Below are 20,561 nucleotides of genomic sequence, written 5' to 3'. Positions count from 1 at the left end.
AATTGAGGATGTGATTAATAGACAGTTGGGAAAAGTCAGCATGGCATTTGTAAAATCTTTAAGGACTCAGCAAGCACAGGGATATGAGATGGTACAGGTGTCATTTTCAGCAAGATCTCTGTCCAAAAGTTCTTTAAGAAAATTGGGTGTCAGGACAAGAGAAAGAGTGGTCTCCTGCAGGATAAAGCTGGTGAAAGAGGTAGGCATTCATTGTTTCGTAGTGTCCGCTTACTTTAAAAAAGCAGGGAAGCCTTGCAGGGACTGTGCTCCAGCCTGGGATAATGTTCTCTTAAAAAGCTGTGTCTGAGGTAAGAGAGGACCATGCTGATATGATGTTACCAGGGAGCAACAAAAACAACACTGAAGTGGTTTACTAATCATAACAAAGCAAAGCATTAAAATTCAGGTCACTGAAGTGCAGCTGCAGTCTGTCCTCAGCACTCAGAGCTGCAGTCCACAGATGCTCTGAGTCCTGATCCGTAGGGAGCTTGGTAGGAAAGTGCACAGATTATCATATGGATGGATATCTTTCTCTGCACAGGGAAGCAGTCACCTACAGAAGAAATTTTTGTGTGAAGCTAGATCAAGTCATGACTCAATTTTTCCAGAAGGCAGAAAATGATGATGCAGGAGAGAAGGGTTAAATCCTGGCTGAATTGCAAGAGCAGCTGAAAGAAAGGCGTTCCCATTGGAGGTGCTGCCCTAGCTGCAAAGCAGGGAGTTCACACAGCTGTAGTTCTGATTTGTGTTTCATGGAAGGTGATTCAGGAGCATCAGAACGTGCCTGCTCTTGTTCTGATTTATCCGTTCTCTTTCAAGTTTGCATTCTGGGTAGGCGAAAGGGGCGAGGATGACAGTGAAGCCAAAGAAATGTAATTTTCTGCAGACACACCAGGCCTCATTTTCCAGCTAGACTCACCAGAGAAAGAAAGAAACTGTTGAGTTGGCCTCTGGTTTTCTAGCAGTGAGCAGCAGCTGTTTTGGTAGCAGTAGCAGCAGCTCATATAACAAATGTTTCATGATGAATGCAAACAAAAGCCAGCCCTGAAATTCCAGCTCCACTATGTACACATAAAATATAAAACCAGTTCAAAATAACGTAACTACTCAACTTAAGGGTTTTTTTTCTTCCCCTCTAAATAAATTCCATATGAGAATTAGTGTTTGGTCTGCTCAGTTCTCCAGGGCTCACCCAGAAAATTTTTATCATAAAGGCCGAGGGCAAAAAGTGAGCACAAAAACAGAGCAAGAAGAAATATTTTTAGAAGAAGTGCACGTGCAAGGAGGTTGTGTGGTTTGGGCGAAGGTTTTGAGAATGCCAGTCATGCTCGCTCAATTGAAATTACTGCTGATGTTTGTGAGTTGGCTGAATTCACTTGCCTCCAAAATAGGTCTTGGAGGAATTCTTTATGCATCTCTGTGCAATTTGCTTTCTGAAGATGACTTGTGGTTTTAAAGGCATCTACATGTTAGAAGAGGGTTATGCCCTCTAGCATAAATTTCTTTCCAGATAGCTAGTGGGAGGATTTCTAGAGAATGCAAGTTGCTGGTCAGTGCATACCCAGGGGAAAGGAGGATATTGAAGAGGGAGAAAACTATAATGATTGGAGACTCAGGAGAAATACAAAAGCTATCCGGGAGGCAGTGTCTTAAATTGTTATCTTCCTCCAACTGCTTAAGTTAAAACAGCAAGTAAATGCCAGCATTTACCCATCCTCCCTGCTCTGCTGTTTGCTGGAGCAGCATGTTGTCTGCCCACGCAACCACTCCTGCTCTGTTCTCAGGCCCTGAAATACTCTCCTCACAGTTTGCTTTCCTCGTGGTTGTTTTTTCTGGGCTGGTTTCCTTGTAATTGTGGAATTATTCAGCTCTATGCATCCAGCATAGGAAAAAACCTAATTTCTTGTGTTCTGACAGATGAATGATAAAATAATATAGCTTATTGTTGTGCCTTTTTCTGTATGGTTCTATTTAATACCTTTTGTGTAATGCAAGTTTTGAATGAGGTTTGTCTTCTTCCATTTTGTTCCTTTCGACTGAATTTTGAAGGGCCTGTGAAGTTGTGTTTGTGTGTGGTGCATTGCTGTTCTTGGGGTACATGTACCTGTAAGTCATGGGTGTCACATCTTCGGTGTAGCAGAGCATGCAAAGGTAGGGCTTAGAACAAAAACTGTGTGCTTGTCTTCTCTCTGCTTCTCCTGCTCCTTGACTGCTTTGATTCACTTCCAAGCCATCACCTACATTGTTTTATTTCTTGGTATTTGTGGAGTGAAAGGGGGGGAAAGGAAACTGCTGAAGAGTACTGTTGGATCTAGCAAAGAAAAGGGAACAGAAAAGGTGGGCTCTTTCAGGTTTTACTTCTTTCTCACTAGAAGAAAGGGCAAGACAAGTTACTGGGAGAGCCCAGTGGTTGTGTTGGGCCTATGTGGAGGGAAGACAGGGAGCACATGGATGTTGCTGCAGCAAAATTTGGTACATGCAGGGAGCCATGGGTGTGTGCAGTCAACCAGAGCCTGCAGTGCTTTGCAGAGCTGTGCTCCTGTGGTTTTTAGGATGTTACCAAGTTTGGAGGTTTTCTGCTTGGGCACGAACACATGCTTTTTCTGTTACATAAAATGAGAGTGGGGAATTAATGGGTAACTGATATATAATATACATCTTCCAAAAGCCAGTGGAAATTGGACATGACAGAAGTGACAGCATAGCCAAAGCAAATTTATTTAAAACATTGAATAAAAATATTCACCAAGAACTCTGTTTTATCCTAAATACCACTAACTATTTTCTGGGCATTGAAGTCTTATTTTTATCTTTTAAGTTTTCTTCCACTCTGTACTGCTCCATGAGTGCTCTGCCAATTTCACAGTAGCCATGACTCACCCTTGAAGGGTCTTCAGACAGCTGACAAACCTGCCCTACTTCACTGGGTATTGATATTATTTCATGTCAGTACTTAAACTGTGTATTGGGGAGACTGAACTCTCTATATGACCAGTGAAGAGAGGTAAATGGCTGCTTGGTGCCCTGAGTGGCTGTCTGGGGTTCATCAGCAGGAGTACTCCTGATTCATGCTCCATACTGGTACACAGTAGGGTAGACAGGGATGCTGGCTAGGAGTTGACATGCAGTAGGGTTTGTAGGAGCAAGGATGAAGTATGCATACAAAACCAAAGTTTATGTCAACCTTCTTAGTGCTTTTCTTGCCTGTCCAATAGATCTGTGCATCATTGAGTGCTGTTTGATTTAAGTCTTGGTGGAATTGTCTGGGGTTTATTTGTAGGCTTCACTTGGGGCTTTTTTGGCACCCCACTATATTTTTCTGCAGTGATTCCAGGAGCAAAGTCTATAACCTTAGTTCCCCTGTGGGGCAAGGATACACAGCAGAAGCCCAGGACTCCCTTACCAAGAGCAAAGGAGGTGAATGAAGAGGAAGATCTGTTCCAGTAGAGTCTCCAGAAACCCCTGCATGGTGATCAAAGCAACTCCTAGAGAGCGAATGAACTGCAGAGGATGGGAACCTGGGGAAGGATTTTGGACAATAAAACTATGAAGGGGTCTTGAAGAGAGTGAAGCATGGCAGGACCAGCTGGGATGAGGGATGATGGTTGAACCAACCTGTTCAGGTATTTGGTGGTCAGGTAATTTCACCAGCTGCTTCCTCCATATTCTCTCCAAGATTTTTGGATCAGCACATTTTTGGATTAGCTCCATCTCTGGCCACTCACTGCCCACAGCTAATGTTTGGGTGTTAGAGAAGTCCTCAGTCTGTTTTTCTGCACTGAATCCTGGTTCATAGAGACCAGCGTTTGTCCAGTTGCACCACAGAAGTATCACATGTTTCCCACGTTTTCCTTAGAGTTATGATGCCAGGATTTATGGATATTTCTGGTGTGGGGTTTTTTCCACTCTAGACTCTTATCCTATATATTTCCATTCTTATTTAATTCAGTATGTGGTAAACTCAGTGGTAAATTTCGAGTGTCTGTGATGGCAATTCAAAGCTATTAGAGTCAGGACATCAGCTGGGAATCCTGCAGACCAAACAGGGTTTTGAAGAGTTCATATTCTTTCTGGAATTTCGGTACTTAGTCTAGCTCATGACTGTGTGTGCAATTCATTGATTTTCTGTAATGACCAGGTGAGATGCTAAGCATGGAGGGTGTGTATTCTTTTTAAGCGTGATGAAACAATCTATTGTGTCAAGATTGTTTTGTTTTGTTTGCAAATGGCAAATTGTTCTTTCCAATCAGCATAGTGAAAAGGGTGAGATGAGTGCTCCAAGCCCTTGAAAGAAGCACGTAATTATCATGGGCATACACATACACACATCCTGATGCACATACATATTTATCCAGATGTACCAAGAACAGCTCCTGGAGAACATTAAAGCCTTTTTATAGTCAGCAGTTTTTAGCTCTTATTAGTGGAAAATAACAAGAACAAATTGTATATTATACAACTTTGCCTTTTGGTGTTGACATGCCAGTGCAAGTGGTTGATAGCAAGAAGACTCAGTCTGTTGTCTTACACTTTAGCAAACAGTTTACCAAAGATGTCAGCCCAGTTCATCTTGGGCTTTTATTAACAGAAGATCAGTGAAACTGCAAAGCATATCTGTCTGTATATTAAATTTCAGAATTTACTTGGCACTGTCTTCTGCTGCTGGTGGAATATGGTACTGGGTCCCTGGCAGGCCCCAGTACTTGGTGCATTTGCAGAACACCTTATTTAGCCTAGTTTAAGGGCAGATATTCCACTTAGCCAAAGGTTCTGCATTGAATCATTGAAAATTATTTTCCTTGGTGTGCATGTTTTTGCAAACTACTTGTAGGAATCAATGGTTTGAGTTCCTGCTGAATTCATCTACTCAGTTCACAGGCTGCTCCAGTTACCCTTTCAGACCACATCTTGGTGTGCATCCCACTCCTTCAAAAGTAATAAAAACTTAAGCACATAGCCAGTTTGTATCTCATGTGCAAAAAGGGAAAAACTCCTAGTCCCACATATCTTTTCATACTGCATACACACGTGTGAGTAATTTAGTGAAGAAATGGCACATGACACATTAGTGTATTTTATTAGCATTTGGCAGACCAATATTTTGCTTTTGAAATAATGGCAGAACTCGCCCAGATTGCTGCTAAAATCAAAGGCTGAATCCAGCACTGCATCCCCATTTCTGAGTCTTAGCAGGAAGAGACAAAAAGCAAAAGATACAACAAAAGTATTTTGATAAACGGATGTCACCCACTTTAAAGTGTTGAATCTCAGTTTAATTTTTCCCATGCTACATAAATAGCCCCTTCACTTCCTTTAGCCTTGCAGTTTTTCATTTCCCACTGTTGCTCAAACAAAATGAAAAAACGTAGTTATATTTATGAGAACTCTATATTTACTCAGTTTAAGGGTTTTCATTTCTTCAGTAAATGTACTTAATAAAATTAAATGCTATGGGAATGTGCCAGAAATGCTGTCAGCCGCTATGGCAAGCAGATGGATGAAGTTTCAGCTGAACGTGATGTGCCCAGGTTACTTTGTTTATTTAGAAGCTGATGACCACAGTCACTGCACACATTAGAGCAGCCTGTGAGGAGTGTGTTTTTAAAGACCTCAGAGTCACAATTTCATACTCCCAGCACCTCTGGGTTTACTGATGAACTTGGCCCCATCCAGGCATCGAACTGGGTTCCAGGACCTGCATACTCAGCACTAAGACTGGATGTGAAGGCAATCTAGCTGCAGCATCTGTCCCCACATTGACTGCCAGGGTTGATTCTGCTGTTCTGACTGGTTAGGCTGGGTGTACCCTTCCTCCTTCAATAGCTCCATGTGTGTCCCTCCCAAAGCTGCACACCCAGTTGCAGAGGACAACTTCCCCAGTAGGTTTTTGTTGTCTGGAAAGTGGCCCAGCAGAGAAGGACCTGAGAGTGCTGTTGACAGCTGGCTTAACATGAGCCAGGGTGTGCCCAGGTGGGCAGGAAGGTCAAAGACATCGTGGCCTGTATCAGACACAGCATGGCCAGCAGAACCAGGGCAGGGACTTGTCCCCCTGTACTTGGAGCTGGTGAGGGCACACCTCGAGTGCTGTGTCCAGTTCTTGGCCCCTCACTGCAGAAAAGACATTGAGGGGCTGGACGGTGTCCAGAGGAGAGCAACAGAGCTGGTGAAAGCTTTAGAGGGGAAGTCATATGAGGAGCAGCTGAGGGAGCTGGGCTTGTTCAAGCTGGAGAGAAGGCGGCTCAGGGGAGACCTTGCAGCTCTCTACAACTACCTGGAAGGAGATTGGTGAGTAGGCTAGGGGTGGGCAAGAGGTTGGGAGAGGATACAGGCAGGACAACTGACCCAGACTGATGAAAGAGACAGTTCATACCATGTAACAACATGTTCAGTAATCAATAAAAGTAGAGGTGGAGAAAGGAGTGAGATCTTTGGCTTCTAGGATGGCCATTGCTTATGCAGTGACTGGGGAATGGGGAAGGGATGTCATTTGCATCACTCCTTCCCTCCCCACCTCCTCCAGACTAAACTGTTCTTATCTCTACCCACGAGATTTCTTGCTTTTGTACTTCCTGTTCTTTCCATCCTCCCTCTGTGGGAGCAGCAGGAGAGAGCAACTGGCCACATGGGTGCTTGGCTGCTGACTATGCCCAGCCTGCCTCAACAGGTTTCTCTCTTTATCTTGATAAAACTTGCAACCTGCAAATATTGCATGTCTTGTGAGTAACATTAAATGTCTTTATTCCACCACTCCTGAAGATTGCATTGTAGAAAATTGCAGTGTTCTTCAACAAAAGCCTAGGTTGTTGCACTCATAGTGTTCCTTTTAGTAACCTCATTCTCTCCCAAAATTGATTTATCTTGTAGAGCTTTTCCTAATTGCTGTCATTGTGCCTGGTTTCTGTCTCATTTTATTCTTATTCAGAGGTGTTAACATTTACGAGTTCCTGTAAATACTGAAATGGAAAAAGACAGCAGATCAGTTTATCTCCTGCTTTGTTAATCACAAGGGAAAGTTTTGTGCAGTATAACTTTGAAGCACAGTAGTCATTATGTCAGGTCTAGTATTGTCATTAAACTAATGTGCAGACTATCCTGGGAACTCTGATACTAGCCAGTCTCTAACACTGGCATGAAACTACTGGTTGAAATACAGCAGACATAAGACAATTTACAGGATTAAGTGCAGGAGCAATGGCTTTTCATACCCCATAAGTCTCTCATTCCCATTCATGTGTGCTTTCAGTGTTCAGCTAAGTCCTTTAACAAGCAATGGAGTTTAGGCTGCTGAGAATATACTTCCTGAAAACAAGGTGATAGATGGCAAAATGATGCACCCATGTATCTCTTCCTTGTCTGTACATTAATGTTCAATAGGAGTTGAATTAAAAAAGATCATTAAGCAAGCTCTGTTCCCTCAATGGATTGTTCTTGGTGCTGATCCACAAGCAAGAATGGTAAAGGTGTGCTGGAGCTGATCGTGTCAGTCCCAGAAGACAGGTGAGAGTTACTATAGAGGCATCTGTCTTTGCTACTGGCTGGTACTCCATACTGATGCATGGAGTGCTTCTATCTTCCAAGATCTTAGTCTTGTAAGTATGTCAGAAATGCTGTTTTCACACTCCTTCTGGAAGAAAATATAGAGCTTGGAATATAGAGCAAGTGCCTGCATGTGTAAATCTTAATGGTGTTTGAACAGCTTCTAAGTACCTAAAAATGTTTTGTAGTCATTTATATTGACCAAAACAGATTAAAATTATACATATCCTTGAATTGGGGCCTGCTTCCAAAAGCTCTCATGCATATAAGGAATTGCCAGGGGAAGTCTCCTGTCACAGGTCACTGAGACACTACATCCTGTGATACAGCCTCTGAGGGAGTGCTTTGGTGCTTGGGACCAAGCAGGTCACACCAGACCTAGGGAATTTCTTCTGCCTTTCTCAAGCCCCCATCCCTCACCTGTGGCTGAGCTGCTAAAGAAGTGCTGAGGTTGGCACGAAGAGCCGGTGTATCTCTGTAACTTCTGCAACAGCATCTGCCTCCAAGTTTTCCAGGAGAGACACAAACTCTCAAATTGCAGCAAATCCCAAGGTTCTTCATTGCAGACATGGCTGTGGGCTCTGTAACACAGGCAGTGAAAAACCCAGGCATGAATTCACCTTGACTTGGGTTGCATTTGTGGAAATGCAGCAGGAGTTTTGGTCGCTGTGAAGTCCTGAGATAGCTAAATGTTTGGCTTATCTATCCATCTGTCAGACTCTTGGAGGTCTCCTAGGTGCAAAGGAATTACTGTCTTTTTGTGAGTGAGGACACTTGCCATTCATGTGAGCCTGTTAGGGCAGGCGTGGAGGGCAGAATGGGTTGCCTGGAGCTTCCTGGAAGGAGGAAAGATGGATTCTTGTTTCTGGTTCCTAGTGACCTCAGGGGACATGAAGACCCTGGCAGCCTTAGGGCTTAGCCCTGTTGGGACATTATACTTTGCCTCCAAGCCTGAACAGTAGAAAATCAAGATGTTCCCTCTCCAGGAAAAGCACAGGGTGAGAATTGCATTAACCACACTGTGAGATTACTCTCCTCTCCCAGGGCTTCTAGTTAATATAATTCCCCTTCTTTTTATTTTTTCTCTTGCTGAAACAAGTCTGCCTGTGTTAAACAACAGACCCTTTTCCTCGGTTTTGGCCAGAGGAGGAAGGCTTTGTCCCGATATCCTGGCAGCTGGCCAAGGCAGTCGGGATGTGGGCCAGGAGGGGGTGAACTTGAAAGGAACAGTGTGTTGTTTCTGCTCTGGTAGCATTCTTCCTTCTTCAGCAGTGCCTCGGCCCCTGGCTGCCTTCAGTCACTCATTATACACAAAAGAACCTAAGGGCAAAAGAGACAATTTTCTCTTGACCGCCTGTAACTTGAAAGAATAAGAAACAAAACCATTTTGGGGCTTACAGTTGTGTGTGTGCAGACATGGTTGGGAGAAAATCTTCTTGGAACTGGCAACTTTCTCACAAGAGAGAAAAGAACCAATAGCACCATTTTCCCCTCATTTTAATAGCAGCCTTCATACTGTAATATCCATCTTCCCACTTCTGTAGCTCCTGTCAGTTGTGATTTTGCCTTGGCAGTGCGTGAGTTTTATTACTGGAAGTTGCTTGTATCCTAGTTAGTATTTTTGCATTCATTTTTCATTTCAGTAGTTATATAAAGAAATAAGCAGTCACATGTATGCTCTTGGAAGACTTAGGCTTAAGTCTAAGAGGCTAAGAGCATAAGAGGCTGCATTAAGAATTAACAATTTTTGAGGCTATAGTGTCAACATTTTTTTGAAAATATATAGGATTATTTCCCATTCCTGCAAGGCCTGATACTACAAGGTGCTGACCACTAGGTTTGAACAGTCAAGAAGTGGAAAACTTAGCAAATTGAGTGTTCAGACATCTTCCAAAAAAGACAGTCACACTTAGGTATCTGAAATGCAGTGACAAAAGGGCTTTTGCATGTGGTGCTTCTGACTTGGAAGCTGACACAAGCAAGGTGTTCAAAACTTGAATCTGTGAAAGATTTAAATGGATCATTGGGTCATTGAGCTTAGCTTCCTGTGTGCTGCAGGCCTCACAGTCTCTCTTCTGCATAGAGACGAGTATCTGGAGTTCAATAGGTTATCCATCATTGATGCAGAGTTATCAAGTGATAGCCAATCAAGTGTGCTCGTTTTGTACTAACAATTAATCACCTTCACCACTTCAAGAAAGCAGTGCCTTACTTCCAGTCCTCATTTGTCTGGTTCCTGCTTCCAACCCTTCAGTACCCGTAGTTTTCTCACCATGAAAATATGCAGATGCTGTAAACAAGTCACCTCTCAATCGTCTTTTTTTTGGTAAGCTGACCAGAACAAATTTATCATCTTTCTCTAAAGTGTCCCTTTCAAGCCCAGTGTTCATTCTGAGGCTGTTTTCATACTTTTCCTGATTTAGGATGTGGTTACAAAACCGGATGCTATATGCCAGTGTTTCACTCACCAATACTATATATGGAAATAAAGGTACCTCCACCTCTCTCCATCCCTCTGGACATCTTAGCTTGCACAGCACGCCTCTTCATCATTTCCTTTTTGTGGACAAAAATCACAGATAGCAGCCTACCATGACTTGAAGCGCAAAGGCAAGATGCCTGCTCTAGATTCCCAAGTCCTGGGCTGTATTTCTGCAGGCATTACATAGCTGTGGTGAAGCTTTTCCTGCTCATAAGCACTGCTGAAATTTGTCTCGGTCATTGCAACTCTCTCCTCTGTCTGCAAAAAAGTGATAATGTTAGTGTCTGATTAACCTACTATGCAGCACTGTTCACAAGCCATCTGTAAGAACCTATTTTTAACTTGTGGTTTTGTCAGATCCAGATTTGACTGGATTCATTCAGTAACTCTTAAACAGCTGTAAAAGATACATTAGAAATTGCAGGGTATGAGCTGCAACCATAGCAGTTCTTTCGGCAACTCAAACTAGACAATCCTGGCATTTCCTCTGCAGATGACTTTGGTTTTGGCACCTCCAGCTCTGTCTAGTTCCACTTAAAAGTTGCTTAATAGCTATAAAAGTACCTGACCACATTCTCATAAGAATCTGCTTGTTCATTCTACCAGTGTGGGTTATTTTTCAACTTTTCTGTTTCTTCTGTGTTAACCTGCCTGAACTGGGAATGCAACATTAAAATACACCAAATAAAGGAGTCTCTCAGAAGATCCTGCTGAGATTTGTTATCTGATCTTGTGTGAGATACAGCACATTTCCAGGCTGAGGACAGCATCAGAGGCAGTGTGTGGTACAGCAGGGTTGGCTGAAGTTTTCCATGCAGCTGGAAATCCATGTTGTTGGATCCAGAGCTCTGAACTGGTAGGAGCAAAGGCATAGCACTGTGACATTTCCAGGAGGAGCGTTTAGAGATTTCTTTGTAATACTTGCTGATTGGAGAAGAGACTTCAGAGAGTAGTAGCTGGAGAAGGTTATATATTAGCATTGCTGAGTGTGTTGAATGGCAAGTGTTTCATGATAGTGATACAATGCCTTTAACAGCTCAAGTTATGTAAGAGCACTGTTGAATTCATATCACTGTTGCATTGTCCACTTGACAGCCAGACCAGTGCAGTGCTGACCACTGCAATATTTTCTAAATATATGTTATTTGTACAGAGTAACAAGATGTTTGTGATTTATGGCCTTATCAGCCCAAGGTACTCCTTATATTTATCACTTACCACTAACTTTTATTTCCATTTTTCTTCATCTTTCTTCCTTGCTGTGATTTTATATCATGCCTCCTTGGTGTTTACATCCTTGAACACCAGTAGTTGTTTGATTACGTGTCTTTAAGATTATCTCTTTGAACTCTTCCTGGCAAATCTCTGTTTTGGCATCTCTCCATTTTTCTGTGCCACCTTGTGATTATTAGAGCTTCCTGCATTTTTATATATGATAATATAAATAATGAAATTATATAAGGTTATTCATTCCTCCAGTTTCTTTATTCATTGTAGGGGCAAGGAAGAAGAAAGAACATTGCTGTCTCACCTAGTTCCATCATTTTACAGTGTCTGGGCCAATTACAGGCTGGTGTATTTGCTCCCAAGATCCCTGTTTGATAAATAATAGGATGTTCCTAGGATTGCAGATCCCTGAAGTTCTGAGAGTTACCGTGACTTCTGGAAAGCTGCTCTCTCTTTCAGAGAGATCCGTACCTGACCTTCAGGAGATAGGAAATGGCTGTGTGCCAGTGTGTGAGAGTTCTCCTAATCCCCTGGAGTTAGGAGTTGTTCTGTGTCAGCAAAGCACCGCCATAATTCAGGACAGAAGTGCTAAAACCAAGCAAGCATTGTTGTGAGCCTGCATAACTGTCCCCAGCATGCCCATGAGGGTCCAGTCTTTATCTATGTGTGTTAAAACTTACACCATATTTTGTTGGTGTGAATAACTGAGAGTAAAACTAGTGATAAAGAGGTTAATAATTGGGATTCATGGTATTTCAGATGAAGTTTGTAGGTACTGTGGGACAAATTGCAGCTTAAAAACATCAGTTTTGATTTTTAATATATTTCTGCCTGGTCGGTGTCCCTGTTAGATTTTCTCCACCATCCCTGCTTTCCATTAGGAAACATGAGCCAAAGCAAGGTGCTCCATCGCAGAGTGTGGCTGCAGCACATCATCCCTCCTCCGGCTCGGATCCAGGGACCTGCCCTGGGCTGAGACTCCTGTGCAGCAGTAGCCCAGTGGCCATTGGAAAGACATGCAAGCCCAGCACATCAGTGTCTCATCCTTTCTCCCCAAACTGTCCTTTTCCAGATATCCCTCATGTGCCAGGCTAAAAATTTCAAGTTTGTAAAGCAAATCAGTTGTGCCAGAAAATTTTTTGCTAAGCTGGAGTTGAGCATTCCAGGGGAGATCATTTCTAGCGTAGCCATCAGAGCCCTGGTTGGCACCAGAGCAATGAGAGGCAGACCAAGCAGAGACCCTCACCCCTTCCAACGTCACATCTAACCACAGTGACACACATTTCTTTCCATTTAAAACTCTGGAGAAGTGGGTGTGTGCTGTAACTCAGCTGCACACAGTTGAGACGTGGGGCCTCCCTGCCCATTGCAGGGATGAGTTTGCTGTGTCTGTGACAGCCACTGTGTGCTCACAGCCGTGGGAGCAGCGCAGCTCGGCGTGGCGTTCTTCCCCTGCGGCTGTGAGCCCGGCAAGCCCGCGGCTCTGCTGGCCTGCAGCCGCCCTGCACTGCCTCCAGCCTGCCTCACCTCTCCTCAGGGGAGCCCCAGGGACACTGGCTCCCTGTGGCTTCATCCAGGAGAGCACTGGGGAGCAGCCTCTGTGTGGCACCCCGCAAAACAGCAGGACGCTGGAGAGCACATCGTTCTGAAAGTTTCTTCTGAGGTGGAGAACGCCTTTAGGATCATTTTGTCTAAATATGGCAATTCTGGGTTTTTGGAGCCACAAGTTATAAAACTCACTTTTCCCTATAGTTTGGATTGCTGCAGTGAGTAATGTCCATTTCTTAGTTTTTAAAAAAAAAAAAAAGTGAGAGTGTGGAAAGTAACAGTAAACACTCATCAAGTGGTAACCCAAAAGAATTTAATTTTCTTCATTCCTATCTGCATACCAGTTTAGTCTTAATTTAAGGTATGAGCAGGCTGCCCTGGGAGGTGCATTACTGTATAGTACATTCTTCTAGTAATTTAAAATAATGCCAAAGCAAACACATTTTTAAAAAAATAACCCTAAGAAGTAAATGGTATAGTTTGTTGCCCTCCATCTGGTTAGCTGTCTCAAGGGTCATAAAATGGGGGTCCTTTGGTGGGGCAGCGTGGTTTATGTAGCATATGCAGATTGGTATTTTGGCTTTAAGCCAGATCTACCTAATTTTCCATTTTGCCTCTATGATGAGAAGAGGTACTTGAGGTGACTTCAAGGGTCAGTTTTGTGATTTCATCCATATTCGTATTAAAGAGCCTTTTAAGAGTATTTAAGATTCCAACATAGTATAAATAAAGTTCAAGTACAAAAAATAGCAGAGTTCACTTGTTTTATCAAAAGGCTGAGCTTGCAGCCAGGCACAGGCCCAACTCACACCATCCAACAGCCCACACCTCACAGCTCTTCATGCTCTGCTGTTCCAATGATTGTTCTACAAGGCAAACAAACAGGAGCCAGAAAATTTACACAGCCCCTGCAGCCTTCCAGAGCGTGGCTGTTCCTGTCTGTTCGGACGTGTGCTTCTGTAGTCATAGGTGTGTGAACAGAACACACACACAAGAGAATTGCACACATCCAGAAACCCCTGTGCCACTACAGCAGCAAATTCAGAGGAGTGTATTGTGCTGCCAGGGTGGCACTGGGCTGCTCCCTGCCTGGCACACCAGTAGGACATTGTCTTTGGCTGCTCCTGCCCCCACAGGCTGCCCCCCAGAGAAAGCAGTCTCGTGCTTTTCCCCTTGTTGGCAGTGCTCCTGGGCTAAGCACAAGTGCCTCTCTCTGCTGGGAGAGCAGCCTCCAAAGGGAGCTGGAGCTGTGAAAGTGGCTTTCCCCACTTACAGTCCTGGAGGGACCATATAAGTAAAGAGCTTTTTCCAGCAAGCTAAATGGAGTTTTCTGTAGCAGAAATAACTTACATAAAATAAAAACAAAGTTGGCAGGCAGTATAAAGGCTTAAGCTAATAAATGCAATATTTAGTAGTGCATATTTGCAGCTGAATTTGTAAAGAATACCAGACTGCAAAGCTGGCAGGAGCTATCAGTTAAGCACAATAAAGAGGAGAGTCTTGAAGTGCTCAGTAATCTTAAGAAAGTTTTCTCACCCGAGGACAGACTGAGTACATTGGCCTTTCTGGAATGTAGTCATCTCATACCCATCAATGGCAATTTGAAGGTAACTTGAACAACTTGACTAAAAATTTAACAAGATGAAATATTTCTTAGTCTGTTCTGGTCTGTGGGTGAAGATGGTGCAGAAGAGAATAAGCTCTTGGGGAACTCAGATATTTTCACCAAAAATACTTCACATTATTCACTAACCACAGGTCCTGCTTTCTGTGCCATTGTCTGTTTGAAATGCAAGCATTTCCTGATCCTTCCTCTACTCTTTTTCTTAGCTAAATAGCATGTTAAAAATTGCGTCTCTCTTCCTGGTTTTCTTGTATATTTTAATAATTTCACAACTACCTAAATAAAACTAAGCAAATTGATAGACAGTCAGTAAATATAGAGCATATTTCACCTCACATCACTGTATTAAAGAACAGGGGACTCTGTGTACTCAGTTGTTTAATTACTTTCATATATGAGTAGAGACAGATTTCAGTGTAAAGAACTACTAACTTTGGTGTAAAAAATTCAATTTAATTACAAAGTAGTATGTTTTAATAGTTACCAACTAATAAAAACCATTCTTCCTTTAGAGAAGGAATTAAAAGTATAGATGCAAAATAGAATTAATGTTTTAAATAATTTTTTTGTTATTTAGAACAGTGTTGCATTGGGTAAGCTAGTCAACATGTCTTCTCTTTGTATCATTCTTCCTGCATTTCAAATTACTCTGTTGCAGTTGATAAGCAAAACTATTTCAGATACAGATATTTTAGATATAACTTTTTTCTTCTGCACCAGGTGGGTGTGACACAATGAAGTCCAGTGATTAGAAGGATGTCTACCCCAGCAGCACTTGTCTCATGTAGTATTATTAAAATGTTCTGAGTTGTTTTTCTCTGATTCTTTTACTCTGAAGGAGAAAAATGTGCGTTCACGGACTGAAAATTGAACTTTTTTACAAGTGTGGATACCTTAAGCTATATGAATATTAATCTTTTAAAATTTAAAGAAAACAGTTCATGTTCAGTGCTGTGCTCTGCCCGTCTGTTGTATTTTTCAAGATTTAAAATCTTGTACCAACTTTTTGTCTAAAGATCATTGCTGTTGTGCTTGCTAGATGGACTTACTAGTATTTTATTACCTCTTGGGATAGAAGGGTTTGTCTTTGTTTAAAGTTCCTCTCTTCCCTAAAAAGCTGTTCTTGATTATTTCCTATGGAGAAACATATCGCTTGTGGGATCCCAAGAACAACTTTCTTTTCGTGCTAGGAACCAGTGCTGCATCCCTTAGCTTTATGTGTAAGCAATTGTGAAAATCTGTTTCTCTGTAGAGATGTTAAGCATTTGTTAAGCTTTGCTGGCAGGTGCTTCAGAAGCCCTCCATTTGTTCTGCTCACATGAGGAAAACTGCCCATGGTAAAGTCACATTTTGATTCAGGGACTCCCTCTGGAAGTGAGGGTGGTTGCTGCCACTGGAACCCAGCTGGAAACATTTAATGTTCTTTGTTGTAAGTAAAACAAAAAGCTTCCTCCATGTAAGCTTTTTCTTTGCTGTCCTTCATGGTGTGATCCTTTTGAATACTTCTGACTTGAAGAACTGGTGTTACAATAAGAATTAGGTTCCCATGTTATATATTTAGGATGAAAATTCTTGGGATGCTTTGGCAGCCAATTGCCATCTAGAAAAGAGCAAAATTATTGCCTTCAGATTTTGCTTTATACTTTTATAAATGCATTCATCTCCAGTGATAGACTCATTTATTGAGAGAGAAGGCAAAGAGACAATTCAGTATTTTTGTTAGTAAGTCTTATTCCTTATCAACAATAAAAGGTTTGTATTTCAGTTTGCCAAAGCAAAAGTGTCAGGGTGAACAAAAAAGGAGTGAAATCTTCCAGGGCATGACAGGAAGATGAGTCTAGTTCCATTAGCAGGTATAACAGGATGAAAAAGTTAACAGGCACAGTTCATCCTAAGGTGTCATCAACAATCCTTCGGTGCTACCCTGAGATGGATTCAGGTTGACAGGTATCTGTTTATATTTATAAAGCACAACAGAGACAGGTCACCATATGCCACACAGGAAATAATTGATTAGTTAAGCTTGGTGGCATACCTGATGTCTAATTTCCAAAGCTAGGCAAGATTGTGGGTTTCTCTACATGTAGCTCATGCTCATAGTTCATATGACATGGTTTGCATTTTCAGGTAACCATGGACAATTAGGCTCTTTGCTGACTGCAGACAAGACCTGTGTGAACTAGCCATATTTAAACATGCAAGTCCAACTTCAAACATCTGTATTTTTTCATATCTTGTTAAAAGTAAATCTTTTGTTAGAGACAACTTCAATTCATTTGTATCAGTAATGTAGCAGGGCCTTGTCTTAATGTTTGAATTAAAAAGTTTGCATCTGGCCTCAGTAATCAGCACCCACCATGTTGCTTGTTGTTCTTTCTTTACAGAACATAGGAAACTTGGCAATCTGACTGTGACAGTGAAAAAGACCGTCCCCTCTCCAGAAGCAATACAGATCCTCTACCAACGCATGAGATATGAATATGAGTTCTATTACTATGTCAAAGAACAATTCCACCTGCTAAAGCGCAAGTTTGGACTGAAGTCTCATATCAGGAAACCAAGTCCCAGACCTGAGTTCTTCATTCCTTCTCCCCTGGAAACAGAAGAACCAATAAATGATGAGGAAGAAGATGATGAAAAGTGGCTAGAGGATATCTATAAAAGGTGATGGATGGAAGAGCTATCCTTTCTCTTCTGGTGACCCCTCCAGCTTTCTTCAGATTTTTTTTTAATTATTATTAAAAGTAATTCCTTAAGGAACTGATTTAATGCGCAGCGGATTTGAAATGGAGCAGAAGAGATTTCCCACATGCTGGAGCCATTGGGAGATACCTGATTTTGCAGGTTTGATTAATTATACAATGTTGGCTCTATAGCATCCTTGCTACAGCATAGTTCAAGAGAGAAGTACCTACTATCTGTCACAAAATAACTTTTGGAATACACAGTAGTCCTTTGTGAACTGCAAAATGCAAAAGAATAGGTTAGGCATTCTTGAAAAGCAAATCTTACAGATTCTCATCTCTCTCTTTGACCAGAAAAAAATTCTTCATGGCATCACACTATGGCATGAACTACAGGCTGTGAGCCATTTGGGAAGAGTGCCTCTTTCTATCCAAAGCACACTGATATCCCAGTGGTATGGTCAGAGCCATTGCTTTGTCTTCAAATCCAAGGAGACCAGGCTCAGAAAGAGGCTAGGTACCAGCTCCTTTAATTACCTGTGCCAGAGGAGCAGGGCTGCTGTTCTGCCAAATCAGTACTAGTGAGTGTAAGGCAAGCTACAGGAATCAGATATTTTTGGTAACACCTTCTACTTCATAGAGTGGGAAACATTACCAGGTCAGTGAATGGCAACAACAAATTTAAAGTGCCAGGCACTTATGTCAGCAGTTGAGTATGTTTCTATCAGACTCTAAAGGAAAAGGTGTAATATATGGGGTTTGCATTCAAGAATAACATTTTTAGATTTTTTTATTATTCTTTTGGGTCACAAATCCAAAGAGATGCGGAAAAAGCTACTCATCAAAAAGCTCAGGTGATCTGGAGCTCCTATTGAGCATGACCTGTATTTCTGCAACTGCAGATTTTAATTGTTCACATCTGAATCTGAACGCAGCTTCCCCACCAGCACAAACACCAAACTCCTGCTTTTAGTGTGGCTAGAAGGAAAATTAACAATGTGAGATACACATCTCTTCTAGTTGAAATAGCTCAGAATCATCAAACAAACACAAGAAGATGCACTCTCTGAAACCAAAGCTGATTCAGTGATAGGTTTGAAAGAGAGTCACTGTGAAAATTGTTAATCACTACAAATATTATCTGCCAACACTAGAAAAGGGATTGGTGGAAGCGGAGTAGCACTGCTATGTGAGGTGCTGTTGTTATTCAGCTGTTTGGGTGTCCCTGGAGTGGGATTCCCTGGGATGTGTGGGTGTGCTGGCTGTTGGCCAGCCCGCAAGCCTTGGAGGTGCAGAAGTGACAGACCCACAGGCAGCCCTGGGCAGAGCTCCTTGGCCCTCTGCTACACAGCAGAATAGGGGGGAGTTTGGGGTCTTGATGAAGCCTTGCCCTCTTATGCACCATTGTTGCCAGATAAAGCTGGACTCATAGAGAATAAGAGCAATAAATTCCTGTCCCCAGAGCAAGGGAAAGAAGCAGGTACAAGATGTTGCAGCTGCTTGCCAGGATGAGAACAATCCACCTCTGTCTTTCTCACATCCTTTCTCAAACATCTACCAGAAAATTTTTGGTTCCTGTTCCACGGCTGCCATCTGCAAGGTCATACTTCAGGTTGCTACATCAAGCAAAAGTTATTTTGTGATGGATGAATCGCATAAACTCGGGATCAGCTCAAATGGGCTTTTCAAGGGTTTCCTCTTCCATGAGCCTGCTGAGAGCCAATAGAAATTATGATCTATCTTCTTCACCCCTCAGTCTTTACCTATACACAGAGAATGAAAATAAAGGAGAGTTAAGACAAGATGCTAACTTACAGAAAATACTAGGAAGAAGATTCTGTTCTCATTATTAACATCCCGGGTTGGTGGTAGCAATGCACTGCTGTGGGGGAGCACATTAAAGAAAGCTGAAAATGACACAGATAGTAACTAACATATTAGCTAAAATATGAATCTGCTGCATTGTATATTTTAAGTGGTTTCTATGAAATTACATTGAAAGAGTAATGATTAGTTTACACACTGTGGAGTTGTTATATTTTGGAAAGAACTAGTATTCTCATGTTTCTGAAATTCTGTTTGAATCCTTTTTCTGCCAACGTTTTAACAGAATATAGTCACTTAACACATTCACCCTTCCTGAGAGTTCTCTGCCGCTTACAGTAAAGTCTGTTTCTATCTGTTTGTTTATTTAATGGTATCTTCAGCCATCACTACTTATAATCTAAATACAGAAGCTGCTTCATTGATTTACTCGCTAGGTTTTAATATTGTTGTATTTTCGTAACAATCAACCTGGCCTCCCCTCCTCAAATGGTAGTTCTTAAATTTATCTGGCACATAGCATCTAATATTCCTGGTCCTATGGCCTATTTCTCTGTAATTAAATATATTTTGCTTAACTTTTAAAAGGTACGTTATAAGCCGATAAATCTTTGACTTATTTATTGAAACTTTTCAGCACATTCCAAATTCTAAGTTGCTCAGGAAGAAGTTGATTTAAATAATTATATTTGGGTCTGATGAATATTTCTTATTCAAAACAAATCACTATATGTAAGCCTTTAGTCCACAACAGCTTTGTAGAAAGTGCCAACTTGGAGATCTTTTTTTGGGGGGAAAAGGTGGCTGTTCAACACTTACAAAAATAAGAAAATATATGTCTACATTAGCTTAGCTATAAATGAAGCAACATATGTTTTGGAATGAAATCTTCTTTAACTTATTCACTACTATCTCCTGAAATACCAATAAGCCATATGAGTCTTTATTTTTCAATCCAATGATGTTTAAAAATAAAACTTGCACATTTCTTCCTGGTGCCATAGTCCTCTTGCTTACACTAGTTTTCCTGCCTGGATGCAGTGGCTGTGGGTAGGATGTTGGAGTTGCACCCAGCAGAGCAGGGCTGGATATGGCCCAGGGCATCCTCTGAAGGTCATACTTGAGCAGTAAGACTGGAGCAGGTTGTTCCTGGGTTATTCCATCTCCCAGGCTGTCCAGAGGTGTGAGCTGAGGTCTGAATTGTGTTACTCACCTGAGATGTGTGGGCAGTACAGTGCAGTACATTGTCCAGTGTTCCATGGCTGCTAAGTAGTTTTATCCAGGAGAGAAACAACTCAGTCTCCATACACTGCATTTTTACTAGATATGGTGTTTGATGGCCAGGCACAAAAGCTTCAGTAGTCAGAGTGATGTTACAATGTAGGTGAAGTATCAGTGCTTTCACACTAAAGAGAGAATCAACTGTTGTTAAAATGAGCATTGGAAAAAAAATAAATTTTAGTCCTAAGTTTCAAGTGACAATGACAAATTGTGCCATTTTTTGTTTCTGTTCAATTTACTTCTCTTCCACATGAATTTTGTTGGTGATGCAGGGCTAAGTCTAAGTGTCTCAAATGTTCTCTACTTGTCTGAAGAGAAGCAGCTTGGCAGAACTGAAAGACCATTAACCTGATGG

The 20,561-nt window shown here is 41.8% G+C and overlaps 1 protein-coding gene across 1 annotated transcript in view; it reads left to right on the top strand.

Annotated features, from left to right (window-relative positions):
- UST (uronyl 2-sulfotransferase) overlaps positions 1-19,921 on the top strand; it is a 152,489-nt gene extending 132,568 nt beyond the window's left edge. The window contains exon 8 of the mRNA XM_030236339.2: positions 16,802-19,921. Within this exon, the coding sequence (XP_030092199.2) occupies positions 16,802-17,085 (284 nt within the window). The 3' untranslated portion in view covers positions 17,086-19,921. The remainder of the gene's footprint in view (positions 1-16,801) is intronic.
- Positions 19,922-20,561: the final 640 nt, after the last annotated feature.

This window comes from Serinus canaria, chromosome 3, assembly GCF_022539315.1.
Source record: "Serinus canaria isolate serCan28SL12 chromosome 3, serCan2020, whole genome shotgun sequence".
Taxonomy (NCBI): domain Eukaryota; kingdom Metazoa; phylum Chordata; class Aves; order Passeriformes; family Fringillidae; genus Serinus; species Serinus canaria.
This window is presented reverse-complemented; position numbering and strand designations above follow the sequence as displayed.